Genomic DNA, 21,608 nt, shown 5'->3' with positions numbered 1-21,608 from the left:
AATTTCAAATGGCACTTTACAAACGAGAAATAATAATAATAATAATAATAATAATAATAATAATAATAATAATAATAATAATAATTATTATTATTATTATTATTATTATTATTATTATTATTATTATTATAAATAAATAAATAAATAAACTCTTACCAGATCTTTATGATAGTGCTAGAATTTCTATTTAAAATATAAATTAAAATTTAAAATTTAAAATATTTTTTCCCTTTCTTTAATGCTAGAAAGATAATTCACATAAAAAGTAATTCTCTATGAGTGGAAACGTTAGGACTTCTTTTCCAATCCGCTTAGTATTAACAAGCTTTTTTTTAAAAAATTACACTCTATTCTTATTTTACTCCGATTATTCTTAGACTGATTAGACAAATTAATAATAAGGTAAGAGTTTAGAAAACTAAAAGAAAAACAGTGTTTTAACCATCAAAACAAACAAAAGATTTAATTTGTTTTTGTTTCTGTACTCATAACTTTTTTTAAATTTCTTCCTTTCGTTGAGCTGTTATCATATGACGTCACGTAAAAACAGGATTTTCGCTCGAAAGGTAGTAAACTAAGTAAGCAGCATGTTTAAGTTCTTTTGTATGATCTACGGCGTTAACCTTCTCTCTTATCAGCGTCACGTGAACTTGATTGTTCTTTCCTTTTCAAATACAGACACCGGCGTTAAAAAGAAACCAACGAGTAATGAGAAATTCTTTCTATTACTAAACTAAGCTTTATTTTTCATTTTGTTAAGTTACTTTGGTAAACATACTGGCAGGGGCGGATGCAGGACCGACTTATGGGGGGAACCGGTGGGTTGTCATAATGCTACTTTTAAGGGCTCTAAACTCTGGGATGGATTTTATTTATAGACCTATATATAAAACAAGAAAGTTTCCTCTTCTAAGGGGGGCCGATCGCCCAGATCGCCCCCCCTGGATCCGCCCCTGCATACTCGATACATTAACGGCAAATGAAATTGATATTAGTTTAATGTAATATTATTACTGATTATGATTTAAATTAGCATCAAGGAAGCCTTACCATCCCGTGACAACTTGTGGGAGTAGAAGCCAAATGCTCCCATTTAAGCTTCATGCCACTTGGGAGGGACCCACTTCAAAAATTAATTACTCCATATGCTACAATACAAACATGAAAAGGACTGAATAGGATAGAATAGGTTCATCACATCCTCCACTCAAAAAAAAAAAAAAAAAAAAAAATCTTAAATGACATGGAAATATGATCTGGGGTCCTTTTCAGTGAAATGCGTACCATTAGTAACCCCTTATACAGTGGGACCTCGATAACTCGAAGCTAAAGAGAGCATATCGAGTTACCGAGTTTTTGAAGTAATCAAGGTTCGAGTTATCAAGATGGGCGCAACAAAAATTCGAGATGCTATAAGAGGTTCCGCGTTCCTCATTAAAAGTGTCTTATAACTTCTATAACTCTAAGTTCTATTCGTTCAACCTCTCGTCTATATAATACAATAAATAATAAAATGTTTCAGTTGATAAAATTATGGTTGATTTGATTATTCATCAATATGAGATCACTGCTGGAGAAGTACGAGGGAAAAAAAAAGAGTCCGAAAAAATTTACCGCCCCGGGTCATGGCCCATGCGTAAATACGGTCCTGTTCTTCTCCCGGAAAAGTTTCAAGTTACAGCGCTGCTAACATAAAGTGGCATAGTCCATGGCATTTATATATTAACTGGATGACCCGGGATCGACCCTTGGTGGAACGGGGATTATTAAATATTTTCCACTCTACCTTCATTCTAATCTTATTATGAGTTTACTAGGTCGCTGTAAAAAAGAAGAAAAAGTACCTGGGAAATTTTGGGGAAAATGTTAAGGAATCCGTAGCGTATAGTGATGACTATCAGTGTTTTTGTTCCAGAAATAGACTTTCGGCGGGGGGGAGGAGGAGGGGGAGATTTATTCCCATGGGAGCTCGCCAGTTGCATCCAAGGATCTAAGACAAATTACCAAATTAATTACTATACTTATAGCCTATGCAAAAATTCCAGTACAGCCCTCTCACATTTTGATTTCCCACCGCTTCAACCCCTCCTACACACACATACAAAGAAAGTGGTTTCTTTATCTTTTGCAGTGCATGACACGACACTTATTAAAGTCTTAATAATTTTATGAAGCCATTGGTAATTAACTGTTGCATGTACTGTCCCATCATTCATCTAAAGTAAGTAAGGATGGACAACCTTTTTAAGATTAAGAAGTAATTGTAGAAATCATTGACGGTTTACTTACTTGTTTAGAAATGTATCTATATTCTCTGTAGCGTTTGTGCATAGACCTACGCTCATCTTTTTCTTTTTAAAGAATTTCATCTCGGTATGTTGGCTAATAATGACTAAATACATCTTGAACTCGAATTACCGCAACGTACACTGAAAGCAGATGTACTATTAATTTACATGTATATTTGGACGCCCTATATGTCTTGGTGTTTTCATAGTTAACTTTTAACCTAATGTTATTTTACAGTTGAAGTATATTGGTGACTGTTGTACTTGAACTTAAAATTAATTTCAGAGTCCATCTGCACTGTAATATTACTAGTAAAATTACAATTAGATTAGAATTTTCGTGCCGATATATCACTATCACGAAACTTTTTCGAAACGAGACGTCGCTTTCAGATACTTTTTCGAGACGAGAAAACCTCAATTCTTGTCTCGTACATAACTCTAATTACAAACATTCACTACATTAATTCACAGGCAAACATACTGCCATTAAATCGTTATTAATATAGAACGATGTAAATGACAAACCATACTTGTAATTTTACAGTGAATGTTCGTTCATTTTAATGTCAGTTCATCATTATTACTCTAACAACTATATTTTCTGCCATGACTGTCATTTAACAACCATTCAATTACACCTTGTTTGCATGTGCTTTATTGTAAGTTTATAAAAAATATGGTAATCAATCTTCATAATTGAGAATCCTCTAACTACTGGTTTCTTCAGTCAAATGTCAGAATATTCTCTTGAATACGTGTATTTAATACAACCTGTAGATTTTTTGGGCCCGCAAGCAGATTTCGTGCGAGTGTCTTGCAAACTTTTATGTTCCCCTCTCCAACGATCCTCACTCTTACCAACTTTCATTTTAAATAAAAATAACCAAGTAGCTATTCGAGTCGCTAAACTGCTGTATTATCAATGGACTAAACTTTTGTTTGGGGTCCTTGGTTCGATCCCAGCTCGAGCCAAGTGAACTTTGTGTTGGACACATACCATGTGCGTGCGTTTTCTCGTGGTTCTCCTGTTTCCTCCCACTTTCTTCATTTCACCATTTCATTCATTTCTCATCATCGCCGTCTCTTTTAGCCTAGCAGACATTAGCGTGGGACGTAAAACTTCAATATTTCATTTTATTTTAAATATACTAAATATTTTAAATATACTAAATATTTTAAATATACTTTATTTTTGTCACTGAGGGTGTTTAGAAAGTCGCTAAATCCATATTTTTAAATTTATTTTTTATTTTATTTAATCTACAGAAAATTTATTATTATTTTGTTGCTGACGGGCATTTCAAAATTGAACAAATCACAATCGAATGAAGAAAAGTTTAAAAAAGATAATTTTTTCGTGCTTCTCCCCCAAATAGACTGCCCTGGAAACAATCAATAAATTTTTAAAATTAAATATATGCATTTTACTTATCAAACCTATTCATCAATAGATTTAATTTTTAAAAATGTCATTTCTTCGATACAAAAGGAACCCAGAGAAATAAGGTTTCACGCTGAATAGTTTTAATAAACAAGAAAATTCCTTTTATATAGCGCACCGGTACCAGTCATTATATACATAGCCAAGGAAATAAGAACACGTGTTTATGCTAACTTCAAATTCCTTTGTGTGGTGTGACAAATGTTTCAAGAAACACGTGGTCATTTAAAAGAAAATGTGCTTGTACAAAAAAGTAAAAGGATGCGTACTATAGCAAGGATACCAAATAAATTTAACAAACAAAAACGGATGCTTCTGTTGTGTTTTACTATAATTGTTTTAGAAACAAGAGGACATCAAGTTGCACTTAATGTGTTTCATGCACGAAAACACACACACACACACACACACATACTACGTCACACAAGTATTCGTGCGCTTTCTGACACATGGTGCGCAATGGTGCAGCAACAGTGAGGAAAGACATTGACAATGGATTACGATACGTATATTTAGTAAAAATAACCAAGAGTTTAATGGGGTTATTGAAATCCAAGTTTCTCTCTTTTCTTTCCCACTCTTAGCTAAAACGTTTCCTTACCTGTATAAGAGGTCAGGGTTTGAGGTTAAAAGTGTATCGGAATTATAAACCATAGGAAAAAGTCTCACACTATTATAGAAAGCAGACACACCACGCCCACAAGCTGTACACACTGCGAGCTTCTAAACAGTGTTACAAAGATTGTGTCAACAACAGTCATTATTAGAACAGAAAACGCCATCTTGATCATCGCTTTACAACACAGCCAATCAGAGACTTGGACTTGTGACTCACACTTCCGGTCATCGGCCAAGAAAACAAGGGATTATCTACAAAACGCTATGCGACTTTTTCCCAAGGAAATTTGCCTTTATTCTTTTTTTCATTTTTGTCTTTTTCTTTTTTACTCGTGTTCCTGCGACAACATATAGTTACATTAGCGCAATTTATTCAAGTCTTAGTTGATGAGTCTGCACACGTGTAAGGAAACGAATATGGAACTCCATCTAGTACATGTATATGAAAAAAAAATAAGGGCGGGGGGCAACAAATACATTTTTTAAAAACACGCCACATCAAATTTGAAACAGGATGACTTGTGAGAGCTTCTGTAATGTACTCCATTATAATGTTACATTTATAAAACTTTTTCTTTCCCATTGCCAAAGACGTTACTTATTGCACTAATTATTAAGAAGGCTTGTTAATTATGAATAAACTGCCCCTTTAATTGAAACATGGAATGAACATAAAAAAGAAATGGCAAAACGGAATTGTTGCACATGTTTTATATGTGTGTATTTGGCATTACTATGCACCCTCGCAGTTAAAGAGACTTTCTGGTATGACTCAAGGTTACTGCCTCTGTTGCTGATTTAGCAACAAAGTTAATTTAAAAATGACATGCAAAATTAAGTTTCTTTCTTTTTTTGTCTTTTTCTATTTTAATGGCTTTATAACTAACGCAAAAAATTTCGCTCTAGTTAATACGAATGGGGGAAAATGAATTGGAAGAACTTCGTGGTCACCAAAGATAATGTAAATATAAAAATTACTGCAGAGACTCCCACGGTGGCTCAGTGATAGAGCGTTCACCTCTGGTGCATGGGGTCCTCGGTTCAATCCCAACTTGCGCCAAGTGAACTTTGTGGTGGACAAACACCATGTGCGTGGGTTTTCACAGGGTTCTCCCGTTTCCTCCCACTCTTCATTCCACCATTTCATTCATTTCTCATCATCACTGTCTCCTTTAGCCTAACCGGCATAGGGCCTATTAAAAGTTTTCACTTCATTTCATGAAAAGTACTGCATAGTTTTGAGCTTGTTATTGGAATACAAATTACTTAAATATTCGCATAAAGTAATCGCCTTCCATTATGGTAATACCTATACCAGGGCGCAAAATTTCTGGTCTCCATTAACGACTAAAAATTTAGAGCTGGCGACCAGTATTCAGTAGGAATAGTTTCTGCCTAAACTCACAGAGCTGCGCAGTTTTTGTTCCTGCACAAAAATAATTGTCACTGAGTGAGAGAAAACACGGAATTGTGGAGTTTTCTCAACGGACATAGAAAGTGAAGTTTTCACAACGTTGTAATTTGGCCCTCCTTTCTCACCTTCAATCGAAATGGTTTACCTCCTTGCGCGTCAACGAGAGAGATTGTTTCCCCAGCTGTTTGAATCCAGAACAGCTGGGAGTACAGCCCAGTACCTCGAATCACGTCACGATATCAGTGATAAATAAATAAATATTTATCTGACAATTCCTGACAATGTCCATCAATGGCCTTTTACTTAAGAGCTTTGATACGAAAAATAGCAATCGACAGTTGGTACTTCAGTCCAGAGAGAGAGAGAGAGAGAGAGAGAGCGAAGTCTTAAGGTAAGATATTGTTTTTTTAAACATGTATATGAATTGTGCAATTCAAAATTGATTATCCTCAATCTAATTGTTTGATTTTGAAATTTTATGTCCTGATGTAATCTCTTTGTGAAACCAACGGCCTTGGGGGGGGGGGGGAGACACCTTTAATAATTTGTACGTGAGAGCTACTGACGACCATCATTTTTGGATTGGCGAGTGCGTCTGACTTTGAAATTTTGCGCCCTGACCTATACTATAGTAAATTCTAAATTGCACTCCAATATTATGAGTATTGGCAAACATCACGGGCTGAAGCATCAAATGTCATATCTTAAAATACGTTCTACAATACTCCAATAAATATATTTGTTTCAATATGTGTGACACTTTCAATCGGATATTGCGTATAAATGGTCGAATAGAAGAAAAAAATATATAAAAGGTGATGAAAGTGTCTATCTAAATGGATGCCCATTGAAAGTAAGATTCTCCTTCCGCTTTGTGGCCAAATGCCTAATGTATGTCATGTTCGTAGGCGTAATCCCAGGTTCGATTCCCGATGGTGTATTTGCCTGCCTCGGATACAAATCTGAGTAATGGTTCGGATTCCACTTTAAACAGTAGGTTCGGTCTCATATAGCGTGGATGCTGAAAAATGACGTTAAATTTCAATCAACTAGCCTACGCAAAGGAGGATTCCTTTAGATTTTACCTTTTATATAAGGTAGCCTTTACTTAGAATAAGAATAGTATTCAATGTTCTCACTGTTTTGACCAAATAATCCCTCCCCTTTCTCTTCCTGCATTTTGAAAGATGGGATCTCTTATCAACTTAAGATTTCTATTTTTGATATTCTGTTTATCACAGACTTAAAAGGTGTATACTAAAAGTCGTCAACTTACTTGCTTGGCCCTTGTTAATTGTAGTTCGAATACTGCCATTGAACATACTACAAATAATTATTAAGATGAAATCATAAGAAGGAATTTTGAAGTACAATTGACGAAGACCTATAGTAAATATAAAAATGTACTATTCCATCGTTCATCTGGTAAGACTGATGGGAAAATAACCTTTATAAAAAAGCTCATTCATGTCAGAAGATTCGAACCCAGGATCTTCCGATACGCAAGAACCAACCGTTAATTCGTATCCGCTTGGTACGGTACTTCTACACATGTAAAAGCGGATTTTTATTTTATTGCAGATACTCAAATTATAAAGCTCCGAACGAAGATAATAGCTGAATTTTTATGTGCTGTTTCAATTAATCTTCTTTCAAACTTTGATCTACGCAATGCATAGGAGACGTAATGAGACAAATTATTATTATTATTATTATTATTATTATTATTATTATTATTATTATTATTATTATTATTATTATTATTATTATTATTATTATTATTATGGGTTCCCCAAAAACTCCTTTGTATATTTTTTCTCTCTGTCCATGTGTCTGTCCGGGAGACAAACTCTCAAGAACTACTAGACAAATCACCATCAATTCTAGCCACGACGTAGGAAGTTAAGAGATAGAAATCGAGTTCCTTGATTAATGGGATCCATCCAATTGATTTCAAGATATGGACAATCAAAAATTTGTTCCCTCTTGTATTCCTACGGGAGGAATTATGGATATCATACTTGCTTGATAATCTACCGCTACCCGCACTGATGTTGAAAAAATTAACGAATTTCAACAGATCATCACACAATATACTTCTATAGACCTAATAAATATGGTTTAAATGTTATTAGTCTATAGCACACCATTCAATGAATCTCTCCTAACGCAGAAAAAAATCAGCACATAAATTTTGTACATAAAGTTATAAAATGAGACGAGACAACACGAAACAACCTTATTTCTCGTCTCATCTCCTCTCCTGAACAACACTACTTTAGAGTCTTCATCCCGGCGAAATTAAAATACCGCTAATTTTACAGTAATTATGTGATATCTTCAAATAGATAAAATATAATCGAAATGTGGAACAAGAGCGCCCTAGACAATATTATTTTACATGAGAAACCGTTATCACGACTCACTTATCTGCTTTCGATTTCGAGCCATTTTGAAAATCGGCATTTATTTTCGCGTTTCTAAATGACTGAAAACGGAAAGCTACTAGGTGACTTGTGGTAACGGTACCTCATGCAAAATAATATTGACTAGGGCGCTCTTGTTCCATATTTCAATTATCTTTTATCTATTTGAAGATATCACATAATTACTGTAAAATTAGCGGTATTTTAATTTCGCCGGGATGAAGACTCTTAAAGACACCGAAGAATGTCAAATACTTAGAAAGCGAGAAATATTAGAATAGAATTTACAAATTGAAGTAATGGTCGTTTCTTACACTTTTCGTATGGTGCAGAAATTTGGATGACCGATAGTTCTGACGTCATAAGGTGAGCCTCAGATTTGTTCTATAAGAAAAGAATGTGGTTCCCGGTGGGGATACAAAGTCGAGTATTGATTTGGATCCCACATTAAAAAGTGGATTCCAATTCATATAGCCTCAGTGCTCAAAAAAGGGGACGTTAAGAGCCAATTATTGGTGCTTACAGGCGGGTTTTAGGACGCAATTTGCGCTCATGAGGCTACTTTAAGGGCACATAATTTTTCATTCAAAATGGTAGGATCAAACTGAAGAGTGGTAAATTTGGGGGAGAAAAGTAAATTTGGTTGGAAGAATGGTGAAATTAAAATGAAAATGATATCTTTGAGTTTTACGTCCCACGCATATGCCGGTTAGGCTAAAGGAGACGGTGATTATGAGAAATGAGTGAAATGGTGGAATGAAGAAAGTGGGAGGAAACGGGAGAACCCCGAGAAAACCCACGAGCACGGTGTTTGTCCACCACAGTTGGAAGAATGGTGAATTTTGGAGGAAGAATGGTGAACTTGGGACTAAGAATGCTGAATTTGGAGCTTGGCTCTCAGGCCCTTAGGGTGAGACGGCCACACCTGCAATCAATCAATAAGAAGAGGTCTGCAAACTGTCATTAATTTACATCATAGCGATCTGCACCTACTATCTGAATGTAAATACATTTTTTTATGGTCGCCATTATCCATAAGTTACTAAAGATCAAACAAGCGTAATAAATACAGTGTAAATCTTTCAACAAGTACTTCTACAAATCTTGTTGAGCACCTGTATACGATGGCTATAACCATATTGCCACCTTCGGTTTTCAATCTAATTTTTACAAGTAGCAACTGAGAGACATTTACTATTTTTAATGTAGACTAGGCTTTATTCATTTACTAAGTTAAACTTTGCAGTTAATATTATCTAAATAAATATATCATTGAGATTTCTTAACGTCAACTAATAAGATTGTGAACTTACACCATAGCGTACATCGCCATGTCTTTGTGCGGGGGGTTGCCCCGTTTCCTTCCACTTTCTTCAATCTATTATGTCGTTCGTTAGAGCTATATAATTATCACCGCCTCCCTTCGCCTCGAAGCATAGACCCTAAACGTCGTACGTTAAACTTCAAAAACTGGACTTAACCAAATTATTTATTTATTTTTTTAAGGTATTTACTGAATAGAGTAACATAGATAGTTTAACTTATTAGTCGGTTTTGTTAGAATTTTGTGGTTACATATACTCAGTGAATATTGTTTTTATTATTAATATCATTCGTATATTTTGTGTCACTTTTGTACTTGAACAGAGATAAATTAGCAACAAATTGCCAGTGACTCATTGTAATTTAACCAAAATTTTACACTAACACTATTAAAAAGAAACCTGGATTCTTCATTATTTGGTTAAAACCGTTTAAACATCTCACTGCAATTTCTGTTGTGCAAAGAATATTCACAACAAATGACCGTTTCTTTTTAGTATCTATAACATATCGTGTCAGGACATCTACCTAGGTATGTTATGTAGTATGCAACCATCTTTCACTTCATCATCATCACTGATATCTCATTATTTCCTTTAGAGAAAAATTGTAGAACACATAAACCCAAAATACAAAACAACACAATTATTATTTGCTTTCTTTAGCCTTTAAAGTACAAACGTTGACTGTACGAGGGAAGGGGATAAACTACAGATTTTGTTTCGAGCAGCTTTCTCGTCCAAAAAATGGATTGTTAGCCTGATCCCATTTAGAGAGAGAGAAAATAATCGCTCTATTATTACAAAAATCCATTACCACGTATAAAATGAAGTTTCTATGTATGTACGAAGAGTCACATATTAGACGCACAACGAACTGTATTTATATAAGTAAGCAGTGGCGTATTTAGGGGGGCTTCCGGGCTTAAGCCCCCCCGAAATCTTATTTACTATAGTAAAGTATATGAAATATCTTGCAGAATCTTCACATTTTCAGGCAAAGCCCCCCCGAAAGTTAGCAAAGCCTCCTCCGAAACAAAATCATAAATACGCCACTGTAAATGAGACACATACGAATATTAATAGTATTTCATAGGGATTCATTCTTATTTGTCCAATATTGATTACAAAATACGTTCACTACAGAACAATAATAGCCTATTCATTGGAAATTACAATTGAAACATTTCAATCATTTGCCGTATTTATATTTTTGGCCATAAAATAAATATCCTATTTCAGTGTTTCACAATCTGGGGTCCGCGGGACATTTCATTTTCATTAAACTTCTATCTTATCATGTTATTCCATCTAGGATACTTGTAATATACATTATTTAGGTTTCTATCAACTGAGAAGAATAGAATACCAAAAGATAAGAAAAAATTACAAAATTACCTTCACATTAGTTGAATGTTAAATTCATAATACTGTATTAAGCCCAATTAATATAGTCTAATCGTAATTTTTTCGAATATTTTCATTTATAACAGTATTGCATTGTCATAAAAGACGTTTAGTCTTGTAAAATTGTAATTTATCACTTCATTTTTATGATGTGTAAAATATATTTTTAAAAATCAGTTTTGGCGTCGTGGATGCTGCGAAGAATAAACAATCACCGCAAAGGATCAGGTACATCAGAAAGATTGGGAAACACTGTCCTATTTGGTTATTCTATACGTATTCTTTCATTAGGGCTATACTTATATTTTTTCGCATTTCACTAGCATATAACAAGTTAAATATTTCTGGATTTTATATAGATTAGTGTGTTACTGAAATCAAAAACTAAAAGAGGAAAATTCACTTTTTTCAAATTTAGCAACCCTTTTAGCACCAAGGCCATACCTATGAGACATGGATCTACCGTGTAAAGTAAAATCCAAATGCTTTCCCACCCGAAATCGAACCGGGGTTCACGTGCAGTAAAGTTGCATGCACTATGCACTTGATCAGTGGGGAATGTCATCATGTTTTAGGGCTTATATTTAAAAAAAAAAAAAAAAAAAACATAAGCATAGAAAGTTGCTAGACCACAGAACACATAACGCTGCTTCAAATCTTCATATGCAATTTTATGTAGTATAATGGATGTATGTAGATCCAAATAGTTCATACATCCCCGAGTTCAATTCCCATTAAAGACATAAAAAATCTTATGTTTTCATCACAGTCTTGAAGTAATTAGCGGAGGAGGTATATGAATTAAAAGGAAGCAAATTTCAACATGGAAAGACAAAAATAATGAAGAAATAACAGATATGCTGAAAACATATAAAACACGTTAAATCTGTAGGCCTGCCCGCTAGTCTAGCACGTGTAACTTTGATGAACGTGGTTCCTGGTTCAATTCCCGGCTGGAGAGCACAATAAATATAATTTCATATCATTCACTTCCATTAATAATACGGCTTCTTTAGCCTAGAGAGCATGATTGTGGAACGTTAAACTAAAAAAAAAAAAAATCATTTTATGTTAATTTGGTCTGACCGGCTATGTACTCCCCTTCGTATACAATGAAGGCAAGGAGCTTGGTTTTATGTGTTACACGCAGAAATTGAACTAATTTTATTTCGGATGATTGGACCCCAAGGTAAATGGCTACATTGATGTTGTAATGAAATTTTCAAGTGAATCACAATCGGTAGAATACTAAAAATATAAAAAAAAATCTATAGAATGTCTATTTCGAATTGCCAAACTCTTTACTTTAATATATAACGTAAAATCATACGGTAAATATTACTAATTAGCATAAACAATTTATAAACAAACAAATGAATAGATGAGGAATATCCTCCGTTATATACATTATAAAATAAAAGTAACGGTACTCACAGGATGACCATATCGGGATGCGCTGCCGTTTGTGTCACTATTCGCTCCGTCACCGACTTTCCTGCACAGAGTTTTCGCTCTCACTGACAAGACTTCAGCTCGCCTGCTCCGATCCCTGGCCGAGCGAGGTTGTCCCGCCTCCCTGCCAATAGCAGCATGCATCCTTTTAACAGCCCCGCCTTTTCTTCTCTACTGCAATGAAAAGCAAAAAGAGGTCTGGTGGGAAAACGAAAGTATTATCTTCTCTATAATCATCGGTGCTTCCCCTGATTGCGTTGATGACTAAAGATTAAAAAAAAAAAAACGTATTTTTAGTCAAGCTTCTGCAAAAGCATTAACTGCAGTTTGCTTTGTGAGAACTTCTTTAACTTGTTAAAAAAAAGTCTTCCTTGTTCAATATGATGCTAGATGAAAGAATTATTACAGCAATTAGTAAATCTTTTCTGTTGGTTCTTGGACACTTGTGGTATTGTGAACAATTGACCAATTTGGAGTAGTCACAAGATGTAATGGGAAAGTGGTTGTTATATTCTAACTCGTCTTACACACTGTAAGATTTTACAGTAAAATAACAGCGAAACACTGACAAATTCTTTGTTAATTTTTTTAATGTGTAACATGGAAAATACTATACATAATAAATTAGATAATAAAAGATACTATAGATAATAATACTATAAATACTATAGATAATAAAGGATACTATACATAAACAAGGAAGGACCATTGTGGTTACTGATCTCAATTTGAATTTTTATTATTACAAGGAGGAAAATTATAAAATGAAATAGGAATGAAACAAAATAATCCTCATTTTGTAGGAGTTCGTGAAATAAAAGTGAGATAGGAAGATAATGGCTTAATGGATAATTGAGAAGCGAAACAAAGAAATGTTTTGCTCAGGTAATGAAAAGGGAAGGGTTGTCGTGAGGGGGTAGAGCCTAATCCTGGGTAAGCGCTTGAAACAGAAGCCAGTAAAAGTAGAATTTGTTGATGACAAGGGTATGATGTTAAGAACCGAAAGGAAAGAAAATTATCTACAGCGTGATAGCCTACAGATAACGATCTACTAGTGGTCGAAAATAAAAATAATAAGAAAATCTTGGGGATGGTAGAAGAGTAAAGAGCATTATAAAATGCAATTAAAAAAAAAAAAAACAGGAAAGGATCCTGATTCCGAATTGGCTTGAGAAAGAACTGTATCTTAAAGAACGTGAAGTGAGGTGGAAGGAGAAACAGGAAGAAAGCGAAAAGAGTACAGTTGCTTGGACGGTTTTAAAGTAGAAAATTGCGAAGAGGTTAACTGAGGATGATGGTAAAATGAAGATTTTTAGTTTGTGCGACGTAACCTGCCAGTAATGGGCCAGAAAACCTATTGTGATTATTTTATTGAATAAATTCGTTTTCATTCTTGTATTTTAACAAGCGTAGAATGACAAGTTTGCAAGTGATTGACAATAATTTTACTTTAAATCTTCTCTATATTGCAATAGCCTACTCTTACATGACATTAGAAGATTAACTATTTTCATTCTGATATAAATATACTTCATTATACAAGTGCTCATTAACTTGTCCTTTTCTTTCATTCATTCTTCAAGATATTACATAAATAAAACCAAAGCCCCAGTCGCACTGGAATACCGTGATATCAACGAAGTCAAGCAGTGAGTTCTCTGATCAGATGAAAGATGGCTGGCCGTTCGTAGTCACCTGATAGCTTTGGATAGCTACCTCAACATTGGAGAGCTAGTTGAAAGAAAGAAGTAGCCAACTCAGGCAGCATTAACTGCAAGAGGATCTGAAAAGCATATACTAAGTACCATAAACCTGAAGTTGCGCCAGGGGCTAATTTCATTGCAAATGTTAAATGAAAAAATAATCTAATTCTATACTCAGTTGTTTTTAGAATGGTTAATGTTCCTTATCTAGTTCACCATCTAAACCTATGATATCACAATATTGATTTCATTATGTATTTTTTATAAGGAGAATATTTCGACAACACAAACTATTATTTCGTTAGGTACTATATCTCCTAATCTAATATATAAAAGGCGCGGTGGCTCAGTGGTAGAGCGTTCACTTCCGGTGCTTGGGGTCCCTGGTTCGATCCCAGCTCGCGCCGTGTGGACTTTTTTGTGGACAAACCCCGTGCTCGTGGGTTTTCTCGGGGTTCTCCCGTTTCCTCCCACTTTGTTCATTCCACCATTTCACTCATCTTTCATCATCACCGGCTCCTTCAGCCTAACCGGCAGAACCGTGGGACGTAAAACTTAAAGATTTCATTTAATTTTTTTCTAATATATAAAAATGAAAGTGAGCTTGTATGGAATGGGCTGAACAGTTTCTTAATTAAATTTTGGAACATAGTAACTGCCTCCATCGAGCTAGGGTTTTACCATGATACTTTCATTAAAGGCAGTATCGTGATAAGGTAAGAGAGATTCAAAATGTATGCAAAAAATAGAGTATATTATCAGTACATCTTCACTGAAATGTGTATCCTAAGGGGGAAAGTGGTTCAAATGTTTTCCATAAAAATTTTCTCCCCGTGCGAAGAACGTCCATTTCGGCTAGTACTAAATGATTACGCAGATAAATTTGAAGGTTATTCTTCAGTTTCCGCAATATTTTGAAAAATGATTTCAAAATACGGGCGGAATGTATATTATAGTGTATCTATAGAAACTACATGATGACACAAAGAGTATATCTCTTTTTTTATACGTATACTGGTATGGTATTATACACGTATATCGAGGATTTAGAAACTTCAAATAAACTATGTGCCTATTTTCTGGGTTATTTATCCTTGGCAAGTCAATTACTCCAAGTAACGCGTAGACTCTATTCCTGTCACTATGGAATGGCGCGTTCTCAGGTTGCGGATCGAGGAGAGCTAGCTAGATACAGAGGCTAGCTGCAAATATATTACATAAGCAGTTGCGAACAGATTACAAGGAGTGATCCTGCAGCTTGGAAGTTTGACGTGAGGCTAACATCCTGACCCTATAAAATAGACACTTGTTCAAATATGTTCACAGAAACCTCGGATCAAAATTCATAACTTGGAAAGTAGAATGGATATGAGATGTGGAACAGGGACTATAAGAAATCTTAACAGGAAAGCACATTAAAATCCGTGACGACTGAGTTTGAGAGAGATGCTGTAAGATGGAGCTGCTAGTTCAGAAAATTAGATGGAAAGAAAAGGGAGTGACAGAGAGAAATTAATTAAAAATCACCAACTAGCTCGTTCATAAACGAATAATATCAGCAATTAAACGTGTTCAATTTATTCCCGATAAACTTTCTTCTATTACTCTTTAGCATCGGTGGTGCGATATTATTGTTCTATATCAGTGCTGTCTTGTTATGAAAATTATTGTCGTCTCGCTATCGAGACAAGACAAGACAAGACGATATGCGAGCAGTGCTCCTTCTCATTAGCAACACTAAAAGTATTCCACATTACTGCTTACATTTCTCATGGCTTTCGCTTTGCAGTCTAATCAAGCTATGATTTCAAAACGAGTTAAAACGAGCTGAACGAGCAAGCCATCTACCAAACTCGACTCGACTAGAAACTCGACCTCAGAAACAGTAACTCGGCTCGGAACTCGACTCGAGAAAATTACTTTTGACTCGACTCGAAACTCAAGTAGAATTCGAGTCGAGTTTTAGCTCGACTCGTTCCCATCCCTATTTCCATTGCAGGAGACTGCGTTTAAGTTGTACCGTGGGTATTGATTGTATCCTACTTAGGGTGACCAACCGTCCCGTAAAAACGGGATTGTCCAGTTTTTTCACTACCATTCCCGGTGTCCCGGAAAATTTTTCCGGGACGCCAAAATGTCCCGTATTTACGTACATTAGGTACAAAAAAAACTTCACAATCTAAAATTTTCTAATTTATATTATTATTTCCTAAGCTATGTGTTTATATTGGAATATGTCTAATTACTGAGTAATGTCATTACGACGTTTGCGATATTTGGATGTGGTGGCTGCACTGCTTTCCCTCCTAGGCCTCCTCACTCCGCAGACGACAGTGCAAGGGGCTGAAATCCTTATGAAGAACAAATGTAATCTGTTTTTACTCTCTGTTTCGGGCGGTGGAAGATTGAGGCGCTGTCATCAGTACAGTACACTGTTTCCGTGATTTGATTAAGATATAACGTACTTTCATTTACGAAAGGGGAAAAAAAGTATAGAACTATAAAACCGAAAGTAAGCGTCTCCTTTAGCCTAACCGGCATAATCGTGGGACGTAAAACTCAAAGATTTCATTTTTCATTTCATTTTTCAAAACTGAAAGTAAAAAGAAAACTAATTGTAAGTGAAATAATGTTTAAAAGTAAGAAAAAGGAAATAAAGGGAGTTGGAATCAGATGCTGAAAGTAGTTTGTTTAAATTCTGCCGGTGACATATTTTGTTGACTGACAGATATTGATAAATGTTTCATATATATTTTAGTAATGTTTTCAAAATTTCATTTTTTGTTAGTTGCTGATAGTTACTTGTTATTTAGTTAATTTCACAACCTTTTCAATAGGTTTTAAAACGAAGAAATGTAAATTTGTCCTTTTTTGGTGTGAGATACAGAGAGAGAGAGAGAGAGAGAGAGAGAGAGAGAGAGAGAGAACGGAGAGAACGTTTTTCACTCAGCCACATGACAAATTTTCAGGGCATCTACACTGCTCTTTTGAACCACCGTGAGGCGTAAGTCCTTGTGAATGTCGCGATTGACTGTCGCCTGCGATGTGCGGCATTTGATGACCATCACACGCTATGTAGGGGATTTCCGAAGGTCGCCATAAGCCGAACCACGAGCAATAATGGCAGAGTTCTCACGGAAAGACGATTTCTAGGTTTTCGCGTCGGTGTGGTGAGCCCAGGACTCTGTACCATATATTTCCGTATAATACGATTCCCAGAGGCACGACCTACATGAAATTTACGCACTTGACACATTTCTACGATGCGCGATGAGGTGAACTAAGCCTGCCTTCACACGATGTCACCGAGTGACATGACTGAGTTGCATCACTGCTTGTGAAGCATTGTTTTAAATTAGAGATTTCGTACGAGGACATTACAGTTGCCGTCACTGACCGCTCTCGCGGACCTGTCTCGAGGAACTCTCAGTGTCCGTCACTTGTCACTCAAGGAAAACCAAGGCTTTAAATTGTGGCTTTCGAACGGGAACACTGCAGTGACTGTTACCGCACAAGGTTGCCAGTGTATCTTGATGTGAAAAAAAAAAGCCTAATGAGACGAAACATGCACACTTGACCTTTCCGTAACCTGTCCTAGTTGCGGGTTTTCCACCCCTTCCCAATGGGGGAAATTTTTAACACAACACTATTTGACTTCAATTATTATTATTATTATTATTATTATTATTATTATTATTATTATTATTATTATTATTAGTAGTAGTAGTAGTAGTAGTAGTAGTAGTAGTAGTAGTAGTAGTAGTAGTAGTATTAATTATTCAATTTTTGCACTTTTCTTCGTCTTCTTTATTAAATTTTCGTTCAAAGTGCGCCCCTAGACCCGGATCAAGTGGGCATGATGGTAAATCCAACCCTTCCTACTGGTCTATTATGTTTTGTTCTTTGAGTATTAGTAATTTATATTCCTCTTCAGATATTCAGCCACCCCTTATGCCAAATGAATAATTTCCGGATCAACGTTTATTATTATTATTATTATTATTATTATTATTATTATTATTATTATTATTATTATTATTATTATTATTATTATTATTATTATTATTATTATCACGTAGCGGGACTTGTAATATTGTACTGTTAGTACGTCCATCCGTTACTCCCACTATAAATCTTGAACGAATGCCAATTTCTTATATTCTTCATCTCGTCTCATTAACAGGGTAGTTTTAAAGCTATTTTTAGTTTTTGAATTTTTAACATTGTCTTCAGTGTACGAGTTATCAGGGAGGATGAGGAGAAAATCCTCCTCAATAGAACTGGTTGTCTCCTATATGTTTAGAAATTTAACATGTTATTTTTTTCGGATGTGCATTTTATCCCCCTGTAAATAATCTCTTGACTGGCAATCCCTGATTTTCTTTTTGTTGGGTCTCTATTTCCCCTTTTTATTCAACAGAACATGCGTATTAAACAGCTTCAGGGGTACACAATTAGATGGCGAACTGTATTTAGGGGTACGCGAGGAAAAAAATGTTGAATAACACTTTTCTAAACGATCCGTTATTACTTTGCTTAACAGCTCGTAACAGTCATTAGATATCTCTTATGACAATGTGATAACAGTTTTCAACAGATCCACATTCAAATCAACCAGCTAAGTCCATAACAACGCTCCCCAAACACCGGATGAATGTTCGAGTACTTACTCCAAGCAACAATGTTCGTGCAGTGTTCGTAGATTTCTTTAAGAAAATTTTCCTCGACGGACGCAAAATTTTTCCTTTTCTTATACATGTTCCCCTAGTTCGTTGAGTGTGCAATTCCTATGAGAGAAGTTATATAATAAAAATAATTTAGCTATATTAAAGGAAGCACTAACCACATTTGTTTTATTCATTTGCTTTTTTGTTTCTTTCTTTTTTACTTTTTCCTTCAATTCTTTAACAAAAAAATACAAATACACCGAACAAACAATGGGTGAAAATTACGCTATTTTGAACGCAGACACAAACTGTTACTATTGTATTGATTTATTTCTGAAAAACAAAATAATAATAATAATAATAATAATAATAATAATAATAATAATAATAATAATAATAATAATAATAATAATAATAATAATAATAATAATAATAATTTATATTGATCAATAATAATAATAATAATAATAATAATAATAATAATAATAATAATAATAATAATAATAATAATAATAATTTATATTGATCAATCAGTCAGCCTGAGAATTTCCCTGGATTTTCATGTTTTGTCGAAAAATTCCCTTTTTTACTGTTTAACTGTGAAATTTCCCTAGATTAGAGAAATTTCCCTCAAATTACGAACACTGCGTTCGTGTTGAAAATAGATGGTAACACTTTGCGCACTCTTGCAATAGGGGCGCGTAAACAATGCTTTTCTGAGTATGCTGCTCCTCTTCATGGCGATTACTGAACTAAGCTGTTTTTGTGTGGCTTGTGCGCATGGACAAGTAACTTTCTTTGCGTGCGCACGTCTTTTTCTTCGGTTGTCTACTTTTTTTTAAATCAGTTCATGTTAGTTTGAACTATTTTTGAGACCCTTGATTTTCGACCTCCAGGTTGAGAATCCCTGATTCAGATATTCCAGTACATTTGCCATTATGCATTTTCTTTATTTTGTTGGAGAGGTTGAAACGAGAAACTCTTTTTACTTAAGAAATATCAACATTCGTTTATTGAAAGTAATAAATACGTATACTTATAATAATAATAATAATAATAATAATAATAATAATAATAATAATAATAATAATAATAATAATAATAATAATAATAATAATAATAATAATAATAATAATAATAATAATAAAACACTGAGATGTTTTTAATTAACAAATTCCTTTTATAGTTTTGTCACCAACAGCAATAGACTGAGAGATTTCGTCATTTTTATTTTATTTTTAATTTTTTTTAAATAAAAAAGAGTTCTCTGCCCGCATACCTTACAAAAAGTGACATTTTTTTTCTCCTTTAGGTGTGACATATATGTGGTCAAACCAACAACATCAAATTAGTCTACATCTGTACACAGGAATCTATAGTATTTGCATATAAACATACCCACGTATTCATTGGTAAGTTTGCAAACTATGCAGACACACACACACACACATATACATACACACAAGTAGCAAAAATGACCATAAAATGTGTATATGCCCTCATGTTTCATGCACTAATGAAAGGCTAACAAATTTTAGATAGTCTTTAAAGATTACACTTTTATAGGTGTTTACAAATCTTTAATAGTTTTTAAGATATTTATAAGACTTTTTTTTTCAGTCACAGAAATTGTGGATGCAGAAGATTTGTTATTGATAATAAATATCAAACAGTGCTTCCTTCCTTCCTGAATGGCGCTCTTGTAACCTTTGTGCACAGGCGTGATGTCTGGGAAAAAAGGAAAACTTGTTTTTTCAATGTGCCCACAGGGTAGAAAGGAGGAGTTTTTTTTTGCTGCCCCAGTTACTAACAATGCTCGATAGAAAGGGTTGTTAGCCGACGCAGACACAGCGTGTGTGTATGCGAATATGAATAAATGAAGATCGTTGCTTTCAACGTCACCTATATTGTATACAGTATGTTTTACTGCTCCAATTCAGTTTCATTCATTTACAAGTTTCAAAAGGTTTATAAATGCAAAGAAGCCGCCACCACTTTTAACCTTTTAGTCTTCCCTTTCAATTTTCCTCGATTGGTCACACCGTCTCTTTGGTAATGAAATTTAAGTGGTGTGGATATTTTAGTTGGTCTAATGAATTTTATATGAACTAATCGAGAATATATAATTTTAAAACTCACAGGTTAAGTCTCTTACATGAATAAATTGTGCATTGCGTCTTTGGAAAGAAGCAAAACGTTATTTATACTCACTTTCATTGTTCTTAGTTTTCCTTAAGAAAATTTCCCTCAACTGACATAAAAGTTTCCCTTTTCTTATCAAATTCTCCCTAGTTTGTTTAGTCTTCAATTCCTATGACAAAAGTTATGTTATAATATTAATTTAGCTACATTAAAGGAATTGCCAACCGCACTTGTTATATTCATTTGCTTTTTTGCTTCTTTTACTTTTTCTGCCACTTTTTAAAACAAAAAAATATACACAAATACACCCAGTAAACAATGGGTGCAAAGTGTGCTACTTTCAACACACACACACAAAGACATATACATGCACTATTGCTGTTGTATTGGTTAATATCTGAAAAATAAGAAAAATTTAAGCATTTACATTGATGAATCAGTCAGCGCGAGAGTTTCCCTGCATTTTCACAATTTATCGAAAAACTTCCCCTTTTCCGTTTTTTTTTTTTTTTTTGCTAAATTCACATATGAAATTTCCCTAGATTAGAAATTTCCCTCAAACTACGAACACTGCCCACTTTACTTTCTATTATTATTAGACTTCCAAACTATACTATGTATAATTGTCGAAAATCTTATAGAACGGCTTTGTCCGTCCGTCCGTTTGTCGACCAGTATAAAAACACAAAATGGTAAGAGATATCGAGATGCGATTTGTTGCAATA

At 34.5% G+C, this 21,608-nt stretch overlaps 1 protein-coding gene across 2 annotated transcripts in view; it reads right to left on the bottom strand.

Annotated features, from left to right (window-relative positions):
- Window positions 1-12,507, bottom strand: part of gcm (glial cells missing) — a 46,889-nt gene extending 34,382 nt beyond the window's left edge. Inside the window, exon 1 of one of the 2 annotated variants that reach the window (XM_081743582.1) lies at window positions 12,354-12,507. In XM_081743582.1, the coding sequence (XP_081599708.1) occupies window positions 12,354-12,364 (11 nt within the window). In that variant the 5' untranslated portion in view covers window positions 12,365-12,507. Of the gene's footprint in view, window positions 1-4,333; window positions 4,454-12,353 lie in introns of those variants that run through there. The other variant, XM_081743576.1, reaches the window with a different exon arrangement.
- Window positions 12,508-21,608: the final 9,101 nt, after the last annotated feature.

The sequence above is a fragment of the Thermobia domestica genome, chromosome 2 (genome assembly GCF_964235325.1).
Source record: "Thermobia domestica chromosome 2, izTheDome1.hap1.1, whole genome shotgun sequence".
Taxonomy (NCBI): Eukaryota; Metazoa; Arthropoda; class Insecta; order Zygentoma; family Lepismatidae; genus Thermobia; species Thermobia domestica.
The sequence above is the reverse complement of the archived record's forward strand: the minus strand, read 5'-3'. Positions and strand labels throughout refer to the sequence as shown.